The sequence below is a fragment of the Myotis yumanensis genome, unplaced genomic scaffold (assembly GCF_028538775.1).
Source record: "Myotis yumanensis isolate MYYU_CA2020_CCGP unplaced genomic scaffold, mMyoYum1.0.hap1 SCAF_16, whole genome shotgun sequence".
Lineage (NCBI taxonomy): Eukaryota > Metazoa > Chordata > Mammalia > Chiroptera > Vespertilionidae > Myotis > Myotis yumanensis.
Genome location: NW_027223767.1, coordinates 2,886,224 through 2,903,342, shown reverse-complemented (window position 1 = coordinate 2,903,342; position 17,119 = coordinate 2,886,224). Strand labels below are relative to the sequence as shown.

The 17,119-nt window shown below is 41.5% G+C and overlaps 1 protein-coding gene across 4 annotated transcripts in view; it reads left to right on the top strand.

Annotated features, from left to right (window-relative positions):
* ULK2 (unc-51 like autophagy activating kinase 2) overlaps positions 1–17,119 on the top strand; it is a 105,218-nt gene that overhangs the window by 42,744 nt on the left and 45,355 nt on the right. For 3 of the 4 annotated variants that reach the window (XM_070393759.1, XM_070393760.1, XM_070393758.1), the window contains exon 13: positions 3,836–4,007. The exons of the other annotated variant lie outside the window; for it this stretch is intronic. In XM_070393759.1, the coding sequence (XP_070249860.1) occupies positions 3,836–4,007 (172 nt within the window). The remainder of the gene's footprint in view (positions 1–3,835; positions 4,008–17,119) is intronic. 4 annotated transcript variants of the gene reach the window in all.

Below are 17,119 nucleotides of genomic sequence, written 5' to 3'. Positions count from 1 at the left end.
GCCCTCAGGGGATGTCCACTTGTCAGCGGGGAGCAGGCCTAAGCTGCAGTCGGACATCCTTAGCGCTGCTGAGGAGGCAGGAGAGGCTCCCACCACCACCGCTGTACTGGCAGCTGTCAGCCTGGCTTGTGGCTGAGCAGCCCCTGTGGGAGTGTACTGACCACCAGGGGACAGCTCCTGCATTGAGCGTCTGCCCCCTGGTGGTCAGTGTGTGTCATAGTGACCAGTCATTCCCAGTCTTTCTGCTGTTAGGGTCAATTTGCATATTACCCTTTTATTATATAGGATTGGTTTGAACTAAGTAAAATTTAAAAATGAGTTTCTTAGTCACACTAGCCACATTTCAAGTGCTAAGTAGTCATATATAGCTAGTTGCTGCCATACTGGACAGCTTAGATATGGAACTTTTCCATCGTTGCAGGAAGTACTCTTGGACAAGTCTTCTAAGCAGTCCAGTCTGGTGGGTATAAAGAGCATTGGTGAAGGGAAAATCAAGTTAAAGGGACAGGGAGAAGCTGTACCTTGAAAGAATTTAGGCATTGCTAAGGAGTTCAAGTTTACCCTTAAAGCTATTTAAGGTATTTGGATGATTTTATATGGAGGTATGATAGGATCCATTGTGTGTTTTAGCTAGATTCTTCTTCTTTTTTAAGCTAGATGCTTCTAAAAGCAGGTGGAGGACCAGCCTAGAGACAAGTAGAGAGGTCTCTCCACTGGAGGAAAAAGAACAACCCAAGACTATTGCAGCTTTTTTGTTTTTGTTTTTTTTGGCATTGCTCAGTGGTTGAGCATCGACCTGTGAACCAGGAGTTCACGCTCTGATTCCCAGACAGGGCACATGCCTGGGTTTCAGGCTCTATTCCCAGTAGGGGGCGTGCAGGAGACAGCTGATCCATGATTCTCTCTCATCATTGATGTTTCTTTCCTTCCCTCTCCCTTCCTCTCTGAAATCAATAAAAATGTATTAAAAGAAAAAAAAAAGAATAAGGACCTGAACTAAGGCAGCAGTAAGAAAAGGAGAAGGGGATGGAAAGCAGGTGGGAGAAAGGTAATGAGTTTGCAGATGCTTGGAGATGCTTGAACTTGGGATTTAAGGAAGAGGGGGACCTTAAAGGCAGTGGATAAAGGGATGATGGTGAAGGTACTCGGTAAGGGAGCCTGGGGAGGAATGCTTGGGAGTACAAAAGCGATGAATTCGCATTGTACAGGCAAGTAGCAGAGGGGTTAAAGCTCATTGGAGAGAACCTGCGCTGCGGAGCCCTCATTATGTAAGTGGTGCTTGAAGGTAGGGTAGCATGGTGACGGGGTAAGTATAAAGCACCTGAGGAGTAGAGGAGCAGGGTGGCACCTGGGGGAATTCTGTACTCCTCTCTCCTAAGGGGCAAGTGAGAAGCAGGCACTCACAAGAGAGGAGTAGGAAAAGCAAGAGAGAGCAGGGTTACTGAATGAGGGGGTAGAGTGTCAAGAAAGGAACGGTCTGCAGTTCAGTTGCAGCAGAGAATTCAAGGAACTTAAGGAGTAGGCAGTGGTTGTTACTGGTAAACTTAATAAAGGAAATTTTATTCGAGCATTGAAGACAGAAAGTGGATTATGGTTGGTTTAGGGGTACACGGGAAGTGAGGAATTTGAGTCAGTAAAGATTGATAATTTCAAGAAATGTTAAGAGAAGATGGTAATTGAAAGGGTTGCAGGGATTTGAGATCTGAGAAAATGAAACATGTTTATGTGCAGAGGGTAGAAGTGTCAGAGAAAGGGAAGTTGCTTGAAGAGGTGGGGAGAATGAAATTGGAACACAGATGGTGGAGAGATTAGCTTTGAACAAGGAGAAGCATCTCTTTCACCAAGACAGCTGTGGATGCAAATAATTTTATAAATAGCAGAGGAAGCCCTAACCGGTTTGGCTCAGTGGATAGAGCGACAGCCTGCGGACTGAAGGGTCCCAGGTTCGATTCCGGTCAAGGGCATGTACCTTGGTTGCGGGCACATCCCCAGTAGGGGGTGTGCAGGAGGCAGCTGATCAATGTTTCTCTCTCATCGATGTTTCTAACTCTCTATTCCTCTCCCTTCCTCTCTGTAAAATATCAATAAAATATATTTAGAAAAAAATAAATAGCAGAGGAAGAAATTCAGAAAGTTTCTGCCTAAACCGCTAGAAAGACGTGGATATACTTGGAATAACATCTCAACTCAATTGCTTCTAGTTGTGTGATTTTGGGCAAATCCTGACCTGAGTTCTGTTTATTTAAAGATGGAATGGATTCCATAATGGGACTGAAGTTAAGGAAAGCTCTTCACAGTGTCCAGCCTATGGTTGATGTTCAGAATAGTTAGTCCTTCCGTCTTACCTTCCTTGAGATATAAATTATCTTCAAAAAGTAATAAGGAGGCCTGGACAGAGAGGCTCAGTGGTTGAGCGTTGACCCATGAACCAGAAGGTCACAGTTCGATTCCTGGTCAGGACACATGCCCCGGTTGTGGCTCAATCCCCAGTAGGGGGCTTGCAGGAGGTAGCCGATCAATGTTTGTATCTCATCATTGATGTTTCAATCTCTCCGTCCCTCTTCCTTCCTCTCTTTGAAATCAATAAAAACATATTTTTAAAAAAGTAATGAGGTTTTATATCAAGTGTGCATCACACACAAAAAGAAGAGATAAGGAGATTTGAGACAGATTTCATTGCACAGTAACTTTCAAAGAAACACCAGCAACGAATTTAAAGAGCATTACAAAGTATTTTTTCCCTTCTTAAATAGAAACAAAGGCTAACTGTAATAGGGACTAAACACATAATAACTCATGCATTTCGATGTTTTAGAAAACCATTGCATAATCAAGACATTCAATTAGAGTTGTCACTAGAGACCTTGAACTAGGCAAGTGCCAAAAGGTGCAAAGAGCTACTTACACCTGAGTATTTGTTTATATATATTCATATGTTTTCTTCCCTTGCTGTCCCATCTCCCACAGACCAACTCCTCCCCCTAACAAAGGAAAGCAAAAGAAGTGCACCCATACCTTGAAGGTTTTCCAAATCTTTCTTTTTGTGAGTGTAAATACATCTCTCGGCTGAAATGCAGTTATCCTTATTGGTTTGTTTACATTTTTACATAATATGGTCTGCTTTCCCGTTTACGGTGTTTTTTGCATTTGGAGATTTAAAACTGTGTGTGCTTGCAAGATGCCATCAAAGTCCCTGGACAGTTTATTGCAGTTGTTAAGTAAACAGTTATTGAGTATCTGCTTTGCTAGGCAATGAGCTGAAACGGGATGTTGGGATGGTACAGACTCATCATAAAACTTGTAGGTGAGGCATACAGGTACATGTGCTAAATGGCATAATATATATATATGTGTGTGTGTGTGTGTGTGTGTGTGTGTGTGTGTGTGTATATATATATATTTCAAAGAGGAAGGGAGAGGGATAGAGAGATAGAAACATCAGTGATGAGAGGGAATCATTGATTGGCTGCCTTTTGCACACCCCTACTGGGGGTCGAGCCCGTAACCCGGGCATGTGCCCTTGACAGGAATCGAACCCGGGACTCTTCAGTCCCCAGGCTGACGCTCTATCACTGAGCCAAACCGGCTAGGGCAGCATGATATATTTTTAAGTATCACTTTTGGAAAATATTTAACAAGTCTTTATGCAAAGAGATTAAAAACTGTGCTTTTTGAAGGGAAAGATTTCCAAAGAGATTTATTGAAATTTTAGATGGAATTGAACTTTATGCCTAATTGAATGAAAAAAAACAAAACACCAACTCTTTATTGTAATGCCTGTTCTGACTTGCACTTTATTATTAGGCCAGTGTTAACTTTACGTTGTTAATTTTAGTCCCTTGCAGATATGCAGCATATTCAGGAAGAAAACCTATCCTCCCCACCATTGGGTCCTCCCAACTATCTACAAGTGTCCAAAGATTCTGCCAGTACTAGTAGCAAGAACTCTTCTTGTGACACGGATGACTTTGTTTTGGTTCCACACAACATCTCGTCAGACCACTCATGTGAGAATCTTTTCTACTTGTACACATTGTATTTTTTAATTTACTAGACTAGCATTTTTTAACCTTTATATATGCTCTCTTATTTAGTTGTTTGAATTCCCAGTATTACATGCCTACCTTTCTAAAATCTGCTTGGCCATCTTCCATACAACAGTAACTTTGGATTCTGAAGGTACATGAAAACTATAGGAAATGATCTCAAATTCTGTTTGTGTCTAAAGAAATAGAGAAGCCAAAATAATAAGAGAAATTAAGTTAAATTTAAGGAGAGGAATTAAGGGAAGACCTCTTTTGGAAAAAACCTAAGCGTCAGAGGAGTCAAAACAATCTGGATGCCTTCAGAGATAATGGCAGAATGAACATCATAGATAGATAGGAAGAACTTTTATAAAGAAAGATGAATCCAAGTTTCTATACTAAATACTATAGGCCTGTTTATATTGTCTGTGTCTTCATGTGTGAGTTTTGGCAGATTGGGTGTTTTACAGAATTGGTCCGTTTCATCTAGGTTATCAAATTCGTGGGACATAGAGTTATTCATAGTAGCACTTTATTATCTATTTCCTCTTCTTCTCCCCCCCCCCCCCCCCCATTATCTATCTTTTCAATATCAGTGGGACCTTTAGGCATGTCACTTATTTCATTTCCAAAATTACAATTTGTGTCCTTTCTCTTTTTTTCTTAGTTACCTTGGAAGCTTACCGATTTTCTCAGTCTTTTCAAATAACCAACTTTTGGTTTTGTTGATTTATGTTTTCAGTTTCATTAATTTCTGCTCTAATTTTTATTATTCCTTTTATGCTTTCTTTGAATTTAATTTGCTCTTCTTTTTCTAGTTTCCTAAGGTGGAAATTTAGATTGAATTCAGATCTTTTTTGTTTTCTAATATTTGCATTCAATGCTATACATTTCTTTTCAAGCACTGCTTTCACTGCTTCCCACAAGTTTTGATAAGTTGTGTTTTCATTTTCATTTACTTCAAAATACTTTTTTTTTAAATTAAAATCTTTATCGTTCAGATTATTACATTTGTTCCTCTTTTTCCCCCCATAACTCCCCTCCTCCCAGTTCCCGCCCCACCCTCCACCCTCACTCCCCACCCACTGTCCTCATCCATAGGTGCACGATTTTTGTCCAGTCTCTTCCCGCATCTCCCACACCCCTTTCCCCCCCAAGAATAGTCAGTCCATTCCCTTTCTATGACCCTGATTCTATTATAATCACCAGTTCATTTTGTACATCAGATTATTTATTCACTTGATTCTTAGATTCACTTGTTGATAGATGCATGTTTGTTGTTCATAATTTGTATCTTTACCTTTTTCTTCTTCTTCCTCTTCTTCTTAAAGGATACCTTTCAGCATTTCATATAATACTGGTTTGATGCTGATGAACTACTTTAGCTTTTCCTTATCTGTGAAGCTCTTTATCTGACCTTCAATTCTGAATGATAGCTTTGCTGGATAAAGTAATCTTGGTTGTAGGTTCTTGCTATTCATCACTTTGAATATTTCTTGCCACTCCCTTCTGGCCTGCAAAGTTTCTGTTGAAAAATCAGCTGACAGTCGTATGGGTATTCCCTTGTAGGTAATTGACTTTCTTTCTCTTGCTGCTTTTAAGATTCTCTCTTTGTCTTTTGCTCTTGGCATTTTAATGATGATGTGTCTTGGTGTGGTCCTCTTTGGATTCCTTTTGTTTGGGGTTCTCTGCGCTTCTTGGACCTGTAAGTCCATTTCTTTCACCAGGTGGGAGAAGTTTTCTGTCATTATTTCTTCAAATAGGTTTTCAATATCTTGCTGTCTCTCATCTTCTGGCACCCCTATAATTCTATGTTGGTACGCTTGAAGCTGTCCCAGAGGCTCCTTACACTATCTTCGTATTTTCGGATTCTTTTTTCATTTTGCTTTTCTGGTTGAGTGTTTTTTGCTTCTTCGCATCTCAAATCTTTGACTTGATTCTTGCGCTCCTCTGGTCTGCTGTTGGGTGTCTGTATAATATTCTTTATTTCAGTCAGTGTATGCTTAATTTCTAGTTGGTTCTTTATCACAACATCTAGGGTCTCATTAGATTTCTTGTAGATTTCATCAAGTTTATCGGCAGTTTCTAGAAAATTATTGAAAGACCTTAAAAGTGCGTTTTTTAGCTCTATATCCTCCATTTCTGTCCTGTTTCTTTGTCTCCGCATTTTTTAAGCTTTCTTGGTGCACCCCCTTGTGGTCTTTGTGTGCAGTGTTGTTGTAGTTAAGCCTTAATTGTTGTCTGCAATACTGGGGGTGAATTGACCTCCAGGCTAACTGGCTATGAGAATCAGCTGTGTCTGCAGTGGGAGAGCTTCTGTGCTGGATCTCTAGGGCGGTGCTAATCTAGCGTTTGCCTAAGGCTATCCGGCAAATGCCTCTATGCAGGGCTTGGGCAGGGCAGGATCTAGAGGGCGGGCGGAGCGAGCAGTTATGGCTGCTCTCAGTTCCGTCCCCAGGTGCTCTGCCTTTCAGAGTCCCGGCAACCGCTGCAAACCACAGAGAGAAAGCTGCATTCGAGTTCCAACCAAAGCCAGACAGTCCTGCTTCTCCCATTTGAGTCTGGGTCCCTAGAGACTTGCCCGGATCTGGAGCTCAGAGTCTGAAACTCCCTCCCGATTGAAAACAACAATCGCGCCCCCGCCGCCGGCCTGCTCCACATGCACTCCGCACCTTAGTATTTCACTTCGCACTGCGCCTCTTCTGAGTCTCGGTAGGGATTTCTCTTTCCTTCTAGTTGTAGGATTTCCACTCAGCCAGCCTTCCTGTGGTTCTGGGTGATGTTCGTTCCATCTTTTAGTTGTTTTTTTGAAGTGGTTGTTTGAGGCAGCAAACTCCGGCGTTAACCTATGCCGCCATCTTGGTTTCTCCCTCAAAATACTTTAAAATTTCTCTTGAAGTACTATGTTCTTTGTCTCATGAGTTATTTAGAAGTGTGTTTGTTGTTCAATTTCGACATATTTTGGGATTTTCCAGTTATCTTTTTGTTACTGATATCTTTTTCTTTTTTTAATTAATTCTCATTGCCGGGGTTCTTGTCCCAGCATCAAGAAGGGTTCAGGAATCTGGAAAAGGCTGATGCGTAGATTAAAGAATCCAGGGACTAATAGAGAGTCCGGAGACGAGATATAATTTTGAAAGGCATTGGGGGTCAGCTAAAGGAACTGAAGACTCCCTCCTTGTCTAGGACCCTTGCTTTTATTAACACAATTTGTCCTAAGGCAAGGTAGAGATAATACAAGTCAAAGGGTAAGGTTTCAAAGGGTACAGAAGCATTGTCAGTTTGGGGGAATTAGCCTACGGCTGTTTAGGTGTTTGGTCAGTAGGAGGCAATAACATGCAGATTAAGATGCTCTTTAATTATCTGGCAGCCACAATCAGTTTCCTATTCAGGTTTGGGGAAATGCCTTTAGCCATTCGCAACAGGTGACTACATGTGTGACTCAACCCTGTTGAGTCCCCAAGTTTCATCAGCCTTTTGATGGAACTCTTGAAATTACGACATGCTGGAGTTGGTCCCCGGCACCTCATTGAGGATATTTTTCCATTGATTTTTAGAGAGAGTGGAAGGGAGAGGGAGGAACAGAGAGAAATATTAGTGTGAGAGAGACATATTGATTGGTTGCCTCCACACGCTCCCCAACCAGGGCCAGGGATTGAGCCTGCAACCAAGATATGAGGTAGGTGCCCTTGACTGGAATCGAACCCACAACCCGTCAGTCCGTGGGTTGATGCTCTAACCACTGAGCAACTGGCTAGGGCCTATTATTGATTTCTAGTTTTATTCCATCATTATCTGAGAGAAGAGACATGTGATTTTTATTCTTTTAAATTTGTTAAGGTATGTTTTATGGTCTAGTCCAGCCGTGGGCAAACTACGGCCCGTGGGCCGGATCCGGCCCGTTTGAAATGAATAAAACTAAAAAAAAAAGAGACCGTACCCTTTTATGTAATGATGTTTGCTTTGAATTTATATTAGTTCACACAAACACTCCATCCATGCTTTTGTTCCGGCCCTCCGGTCCAGTTTAAGAACCCACTGTGGCCCTCGAGTGAAAAAGTTTGCCCACCCCTGGTCTAATCTATTTTGGTGAGCTTGAGAAAAATGTGTATTCTGTTGTTGGATGAAGTAGCCTATATATAGATGTCTATTATATCCAGTTGATTGATGGTGTTGTTGAGTTTAACTATGTGCTTACTGATTTTTTTTGTCCGCTGGATCTATTTCCGAGGGAGGATTATTGAGGTCTCCAACTATAATAGTGGATTCATCTATTTTTCCTTGCACTTGTATCAGTTTTTGCCTTAATGGTTTGATTCTGTTGTTAGGGGCATACATGTTAAGAATTGTTATGTCTTGAAGAATTTATATTTACATAAATATAATTTTATCAATATGTAATGCCCTTCTTCATCTCTGATTACTTTTCTTACTTTGACGTCTGCTTTGTCTGAAATTAATATAGTACCCCTGCTTTCTATTAGTATTAGCATGGGTTTTTATTCCTATCCATTTACTTTTTTTTAAAACAATATATTTTTATTGATTTTTAGAGAGAGAGGAAGGGAGAGGGAGAAGGGAGATCAGTGAGACAGGGAAATATCGATCAGTTGCCTCCTGCATGCCCCCTACTGGGGATCAGTTCTGCAACCTGGGCATGTGCCCTGACTGGGAATCCATCTGGTGACCTCCTGGTTCATGGGTCAATGCTCAACCACTGAACCACACTGACCAGGTATATTTTCTTCTTCTTCTTCTTCTTCTTCTTCTTCTTCTTTTTTTTTTTTAATAAAGAGCAAATAAGCTCTTTTCCTTTTAAAAATATATTTTTATTGATTTCAGAGAGGAAAGGAGAAGGGAGTAAGAGATAGAAATATCAGTGATGAGAGAGAATCATTGATAAGCTGCCTCCTGCACACCCCCTACTGGAGGATTGAGCCCACACCCTGGGCATGTGCCCTGACTGGGAATTGAACCAGCAACCTTTCAGTGCATGGGATGACATCCAACCAACATAGCCACACCTGCCAGAGCCATCCATTTACTTTTAATCTCTATGTGTTTCTATGTTTTAACGTGAGTTTCTTGTAGGCAACGAATAGTTGGGTTGTATGTTTTCATCCACTCTGAAATTTCTCTTAATTGGTGCATTTAGACCATTAATGTTAAAAGTGATTATCGATAGAGTTGGGTTAATATCTACCATATTTGTCACTTTTTTCTATTGTCATTGTTCTTTGTTTCAATTATTGTCTTTCACTCTTTTGTTTTTCCAACTATGATTTCATTTTCTTTCTGTATTTAGCATATCAATTATACTTTTTAAAACTTTAAAGTCTATAGTTTTGTGGCTCAGTGGTTGAGCATCGACCTATGAATCAGGAGGTCAGGGTTTGATTCCTGATTAAGGCACATGCCCGGGTTTTGGGCTGGATCCCCAGTAAGGGGTGTGCAGGAGCCAGCCAATCAGTGATCTCTCTCATCATGGATGTTTCTACCTCTCTCTCCCTCTTCTTTTCTCTCTGAAATCTATAAAAAAAAAGTCATATATTTTTTAAAAACTTTTTTTGTGGTTGCCCTAAAGTTTTATATACATTTATAAATAATCAAAGTTCACTTTCAAATAACACTATATCACTTCACAGGTAGTGTGAGTTCACCTTATTAATAACAAAATAATTCTTATTCGTTTCTCCTATCTCTTTTATTATTGCAATCATTCATTTCACTAGTATAAGCATTCATAAGTGTTACACATAAGGTATAACTTAATACATTGTTGCTATTATTATTTTGAGCAAACTGTTAGATCATTTAAGAATAAGAAAAATGAAAGTTTTTATTTTACCTTCACTTATTCCTTCTTTGATGATCTTCCTTTTTTTTTTTTTGTAGATCCATTTTTCTGTTATATTATTTTCCTTCTCTCTAAAGAATTTTTAACATTTTTTGCAAGGCAGATCCAGTGGCAAGAAATTCCTCAATTTTTATTTGTCTGAGAAAGTCTTTTTCTTCACTTTTGAAGGATAATTTTGCAGGATACAAAACTCTAAGTTGGTGGCTTATTTCTCTCAACACTTTAAATATTTCATTTTACTCTTTTCTTGCTTGAATGGTTTCTGAAGAGACGTAGATGAAGGTTTTATCTTTGTCCCTCTATAGGTTTAGTGTTCTTTTCCTCTGGCATCTTTCAGGATTTTTTCTTTATTTTTGATTTTCTGTTCTTTGAAAATGATATGCCTAGAGGTACAGTCATGTACCGCATTATGATGTTTAGGTCAGTGACGGACCACATATACCAGTGGTTCTCAACCTTCTGGCCCTTTAACTACAGTTCCTCATGTTGTGACCCAACCATAAAATTATTTTCGCTGCTACTTCATAACTGTAATTTTGCTACTGTTATGAATCGTAATGTAATTATCTGATATGCAGGATGGTCTTAGGCGAACCCTATGAAAGGGTCATTCGACCGCAAAAGGGGTCTTGACCCACAGGTTGAGAACCGCTGACATATACAAAGGTGGGCCCATCTATATATGTAAAAGGCTAATATGCTAAGTGTCCGGCTGTCCAAACGGTGACTATGACATGCACTGACCACCAGGAGGCAGGCGCTCAATGCAGGAGCTCCCATGACACGTACTGGCCATTTACAGAGAGACAGTACCATGGACCTCGTGCCCACAAAGCAACACTTGGCTTCCCCCAACACAGGCCCTGCCACCACCCCGGAGTGACACCCCACCAAATTACAGCCAATGCCGCTGAGACCCCATGATACAAAATGCGGCCCACAGCCCAGCCCTGCCCAGAAACGGTGGCTGTGGGTGCCGGGTAATGATGTCACGTAGCAATGCCCAGCTTCTTCTCCCTAGCGACTAGCCTCCTTGCGGTTTCTTTAGCTCAGGGACACAACTTGCTTTATAGCCAGGTGGAAACATTTTACACTTTCACCAAATGCCTGTGAAGTGTTTTCTTGTGCCTCATCTCATTTGATCCTCACAGAAGTCCTGGAGTGGGTAGATAGGAGACTTGGTGAAATCCTATTTTCTTAACATTAGCCAGAAAATAGAGATTTAGAAAGCTTAGAAACTTGACCTGGCTGAAAAGAAGAAAGAAATGGTAGACCTTGAAAATGACTTCAGGTTTTCTCACTGTGCAGAATATAGTCAAACACTGCTGCAGCTAAATATTTTACCCTTTGTTCTCCCTTCGTGATCTACAATAATAATCTGCTTTGTGTTGATATTTACTGCTGTGTTGCTGATAGTTACCTGAAAGAGAAGTTGGGGTGCTTCACTGGGCTGGAAAAAGTAGCTAAATCAGAAAGCAGGTCTAATTAAACAAGTTTATTCTATATCTATGAAAGGCTAAGTTGACTCGTGCATGCGTGATACATATAAAGCTCTCACTGGCAGCAATCGCGTGCATGTGTTTCAATCTGTCATTGTCGATCTTGAATTTTGTTGACACTTCTATTAGAGAGAAAGGGCGAATAGCAATATTAAAATATTTCTTCTAATTAATTTCCTTCCATTGTGCACACATTCGTGCACCGGGCCACTACTAAGATTATAATGGACCTGGAAAATTCCTGTTGCCTAGCAATGTCTTAGCCTTGTAACATCTCAGAGCAACATATTTAACAAATACTTACCATTGTGTTACAGTTGCCTGTAGTATTCAATACAGTAACATGCTGTAAATATTTGTAGTCTAGGAGCTGTAGGAAAACAGAATTTGTTGCCCCAAAATATATCTCTTTGGCATAAGGATTCTTTTTGGCTGGTTAATTTTTGTTTTGTTTTGTTTTGTTTTGTTTTTTAAATATATTTTATTGATTTTTTACAGAGAGGAAGGGAGAGAGATAGAGAGTTAGAAACATCGATGAGAGAGAAACATCGACCAGCTGCCTCCTGCACATCTCCCACTGGGGATGTGCCCGCAACCAAGGTACATGCCCTTGACCGGAATCGAACCTGGGACCCTTCAGTCCGCAGGCTGATGCTCTATCCATTGAGCCAAACCGGTTTCGGCTGGCTGGTTAATTTTAAGAAATAGTAGACATGGTAAAAGTTACCATTTATAAAAGACATTTGTAAGGGAGGTGTTCATTGTAAGGTTGTCAGGAAGAGGGAGGATGACCTTATCTCTAGATATTCTATCAGCTCAGAAGACAAGGACTGAAATTTGCACAACAACCGCACTCTTGTTAACCTGTGCCTTTCCTGGTAACCTCCCATAGCTGACTCTCCTCCCCGAGAATTTTCTTTTGTCTTCACTTGAAGATGGTATTTAAGGTGGTGGCTTCAGCCATTTTGGTGAGTTACTCAGTTTTCCTGGGTCTCTCCCATGTTATTAAGCTTTTTTCTCTGTTAATCTGTCTTTTACTACAGGATGTCTCACCCAAGAACCCAGAGGGCTGGAGGGAAAGTTGTTTTTTTGTCTTTTACTGGCAGTAGGACATGCCGTATAGTCGAGGTGTTAGGGGCTACCCCATCTAGAGTTTGTAAGGCACTCTTACGTTCCCACGATGATGAAGTCGCCTGACAATGCATCCTCAGGGTCATCAAGTAATGCATGACTGTACTTGCTTTAAGTATTTATCTCGCTTGGTCTTCTCTGAGCTTTCAGGATCTGTGCTTTGGTGTCTGACATTACTTATGGTTTTAAATATTTGCTTCATTCCTTCTCCTTTTGGTAATCTCATTAAGCATGTTTTATACTAGTTGTTCCACAGATCGTGGATATGTGGATGCTGTTCTTGTTTTCTAAGTCTTGGTCTCTTTGTTTTTCGGTTTATGAGGATTCTGTGGATATATTCTCTAGCCCAGAGATTCTTCATCAGCTGTTTCCAGTCTCCTAATAAGCTCATCAAAGGCATTCTTCATTTCTGTTACAGAATTTTGTTTTGTTTTTAATCTCTTGCCTTTTTAGTTCTTTCTTAGGATTTCCATCTCTGCTTATATTGCCCCTCTGTTCTTGCATGCTATCTACTTTTTCCCATTAGACCCATTGTTATAGAACAGTAAGAAGCTAGGAAAACTCCAGGACAAGCGGAATAGGGAAACTGAGACAGATAAATAGCAGTTTGCAGCCACCTAGTAAATTCTGTCTATTCTAAACCAAGGACACTTAAGAGTTTGCACTTTTCCTTCCCTACTAGAGGGCAAATAGTTTAAATCACCCTACTCAGGGAGACAGCAGAAATCCAGTTAGTGTATTTGCCAGCCACACCCAAGGACAGACAAATTAAGAGAATAAATCTCATTTTGGTATATCAGCATAAAGCTGATAAATACTCTATTGATCCGCCCCTAAGACCTCCCCTAAATGCCCAGCCTTTAAACCCCTGAAAATGAAGGTCCCAGCTCACTCTCCCTCTAGGAAGCACACCCATGCTGTCCTCCCCCCCCGGCCCCCCATCCCCTAACATCTAAGGGACCCCATGAGACTTACAACAAGGGAGTAATGGGCAGCTGCAGCTCATTCCCAGGGTGCTCTCCCTTGGGCATGCCCTGCCGTTCCCTTCCCTCTCTCCTTCCCCCACAGGCACGTGTCCCTAACCTCTAAGGGACCCCAGGGGAGCAAAGGGCAGCGGCAGTGGCAGCTCATCCCGGACTTACCCCCTGAGCTTGTCTCCAAGACCCCTTTTCTCTGACTTCTCAGTGAGCCCTGGCAGCCTAGCCTGGGCCCTGCTGCTGCTTCTATGCTCTTCCTTGTTTCACTCTCCTCAGTGTTATTTTTGCTGCGGCCAGTAAATTCTTGCTTGCTTTTCTACACATTGTCTCGATTGAGATCTTTCCCTCAAGAAGACAACAACCGAGGTCTCATCTCCCTGGTAACATCCTTAGCATATTAATTATAGTTGTTTCAAATTCCTGGCCTGGTAACTTTAACATCCCTGCCATGTCTGTTTCTTCAGACTATTTTTTGCTTTTTGGTATGCCTTGTAATTTTTTCTTGATAGCTGCACTTAATGTATAGGTGAAAGGAACTGCTGTAAAGAGGCCTTAGTGATGTGGTGGCAGGGTTTGAGCGGAGGGGAGCCTTCCGTGGGCCTGTGATTAGGCTCAGTCTTCTAGTCTCCTGCTGTAGGTGGGACAGGATGGCCAGAGGGGCTGGCATTGAGTATTTCCCTTCCCCCAGGGCAGTTGGCTCTGAGTTTAACCTGAGCAGATTAATAGTTTCCCCCAAGGGCAGGCCTTGTTAATAATCTCAGAATGCTCTGACTTAAAAACGTTTCTTTTCCCCTTTCCCTCCTGGAAGCAAGAAGAGATCTTTCTCAGATACTCACTGTGGGAGTCTGATTGAGCTCCTAGACTTAAATCTGACAATACTTTGATGCCCTCTGACTGGGTCCGCTGGGGTTTGTAACTCTTGGAGTTGTCTGCACTGCGTGTCCAGCAAATTGTCAATTAGTTGCAAGCTTCCCTGTCCTGGCTCTGATTTCCAGGGAGGTTTCTGCTGGCGAGTCTGTCTCCTCAGGTAAGCCCGAGCTCCCTAGGCTTGTCTGTCTCATCTTGGGGCATCCGTTTGCCCTGTGTGCTCCCCTCTCTTTCGGTTCCAAGAATTGTTGACTTTTCAGTCTGTTCAGCTTTTTACTTGTTAGGTTGGAATGACGACTTTTAAGCCCCTTACATGGGAAAATAGATATGGGAAGAGCCCATAAAAGGTATTTAAAACATCTGTACAATTTAAAGTGATAACAGATACCTGAATACCCTTCTCTGATTTTCTTTCTTTCTTTTTTTTTGGGGGGGGGTCTGATTTTCCATCTTTTGGTCTTACTTTTTAGGGAAATTTCCTTAATGTTTTTTCTAACACTTCTATTGCATTTTTCATTTATGCTCTCATATTTTGAATTTTCCGAAGCTCTTTTTCCCCCCTTTGAGTAGTATTGTTCTTACTTTGGGGTGAAATATTTTGTTTTATCTCTGAAGTCATTCATTATATATATTTTTTTAACTTTTCCTTGAAAAATATTGTAGTTCTTTTTTTTCCCTACCTACTTTGTTTTGGAGTCTGGGCTTCATATTAGATTCTTTCCTGGGATATTTGGTGATTGTAGTATGCTCATAATTAAGAATGGAAAATTAAAACGAAGTTTGAAAGCTCTGCAGGTAGTGGGTCTTATGAATAGTAAGCCTCTCTCTGGGTGATAAGGCTGAGTCACTGCCTTGGAGTGCTTCCTTTTTGAGGGGCTTCTCGGGTCCCCAGAGAAGACTCGGCCAGTCTTCTGCCTGAAGAGTCTGTACCTGATGCCATGTGGGGGAGTCCAACAAGGGGAGAGGCTGGAGGTCTCAGTAGTCAGTGTGTGAGATGGCACTAACCCCCTTTCTCGCTGTATCGTGCTGCCTTCACCTCTGCCTGGTGTTCTGCGGCTCAGAGACCTGTGCTTCCCTCTGTCCCCGTCTTTTCCTATATGGGGATCCGGCACTACTACTGACCAGCCTGTTGTGAATCTGATAAGATGGTACTTGTGGGCTTTTTCGGCTTGCTAGGTCAAACACTGCTTACATCAACTTTTAGCTTCCAAATTTTTGTGGCTGTTGACTTTTCTGTTCTTTTGCCCTTGTAAGTTTAGGCTCTAATCTCTCCTTCCCTTTCCCCCCTATAGTTTCAAAATAACAACATGGTATCAAAATAATCTGATTACTAAAAAACATTTAAAAAACTTTTTGTGGGTATTTTTGTCCTTAGGATAATACCATTAGGAATGTCTAATTAAATCACCAAGTTTAACAAAAATTCATTTTGTTACTGGAAAGGGGACCTGACCCTGAGGGGTCTGCCTAGAGCCGGCTGCCCGTGAGTGTGTTCTTGGCTCGGTGCAGGGAAGATGTCACATCATGGGTCCAGTGACTGTTAGAGGACGTTTGCTAGCGCTGGGAACCTCACACAAGGAAGGGCAGGGAAGGAGCCTCGGCGGGGCTGCTTTGGCTCACTAAGAAGTAAGAGAAAAGGGGGCTTTGGGGACAGGTTCGGAGGGGGTAGCCTGAGACCAACTGCCACTGCCCATTGCTGCCCTGGCCGCAAGCCTCATGGGGTCCCTTAGAGTTTAGGAAGTGCATGCTGGTGGGGGAACAAGAGGGGAGCAGGAGTGCTCCTGGGAAGGAGAGTGCATACTAGGGCCTGTGTTTTGAGGGTTTTAAAGACTGGGAGGTTTTAGGGGAGGATTGATAGAATAGTCATCAGCTTTATGCTGATGTATCAAAATGAGATTTAGTCTCTTCATTTGTCCTTGGGTGTGGCTGGAAAATGGCACTCAGTGGATTTCTGCTGTGTCTCCCTGAGTAGGGTGATTTAAGCTATTACCCTCTGGTTGGGGAGGAGAAGTGTGAGCCATTTATGCCTCTCAAGTGTCCTTGGTTTAGGGAAGATAGGATTTACTAGATGGCGGCCAACTGCTTGGCATCTAGATTTTCTAGGTGACTGAAAACTGCTATTTAATTATTTGTCTCAGTTTCCCTATTCTGCTTGTCCTGGCTTGTTAGCCTGTCTCTATTTTGGTGATTATGCTATCAAATTAATATATGGTTAGGTTCCTTTGCTACATTCTACTTTTGATTTCTAGGGATTGTTCTTTTTTTTAAATTTAATTTTGTTTCATAATTATGTATGGTTTCAAACTCAAAGCTACAAAATGAAGGACACTTAGTGAAATCTAGCTTCTATCCCTGCCCCATCTACCCTTTTCCTCTGTTACCCTATAGGCAACTGTTGTCTTTAAAATAGAACTGCTTCCTTGCCCACTGGTCTTTATTCTCTTATTCTAATTTATTTTCCTTAAACTCTTACCACTTCTGACATGATCACCCTCTTTTACTACTAGAATAGAATCTTCCTTAGAGCAGGGACCTGAGATGTACCAAATAAATGCATTTCTCAGTTCCCCTTCAGGACGAGTCAAAGGGGTTTTTGTGACCCCTCCACCTTTTTGAGTACCAGTTAGCAGAAAAGTTTACTTTCTTAAAAATGTATATTATTTGGTCAACATTGATTTCACATGAATACATATTAACTACTAGAGGCCTGGTGCACGAAATTCATGCACTGGGGGGGGGGGGGGCGGGGGTGAAGAAGGAGGC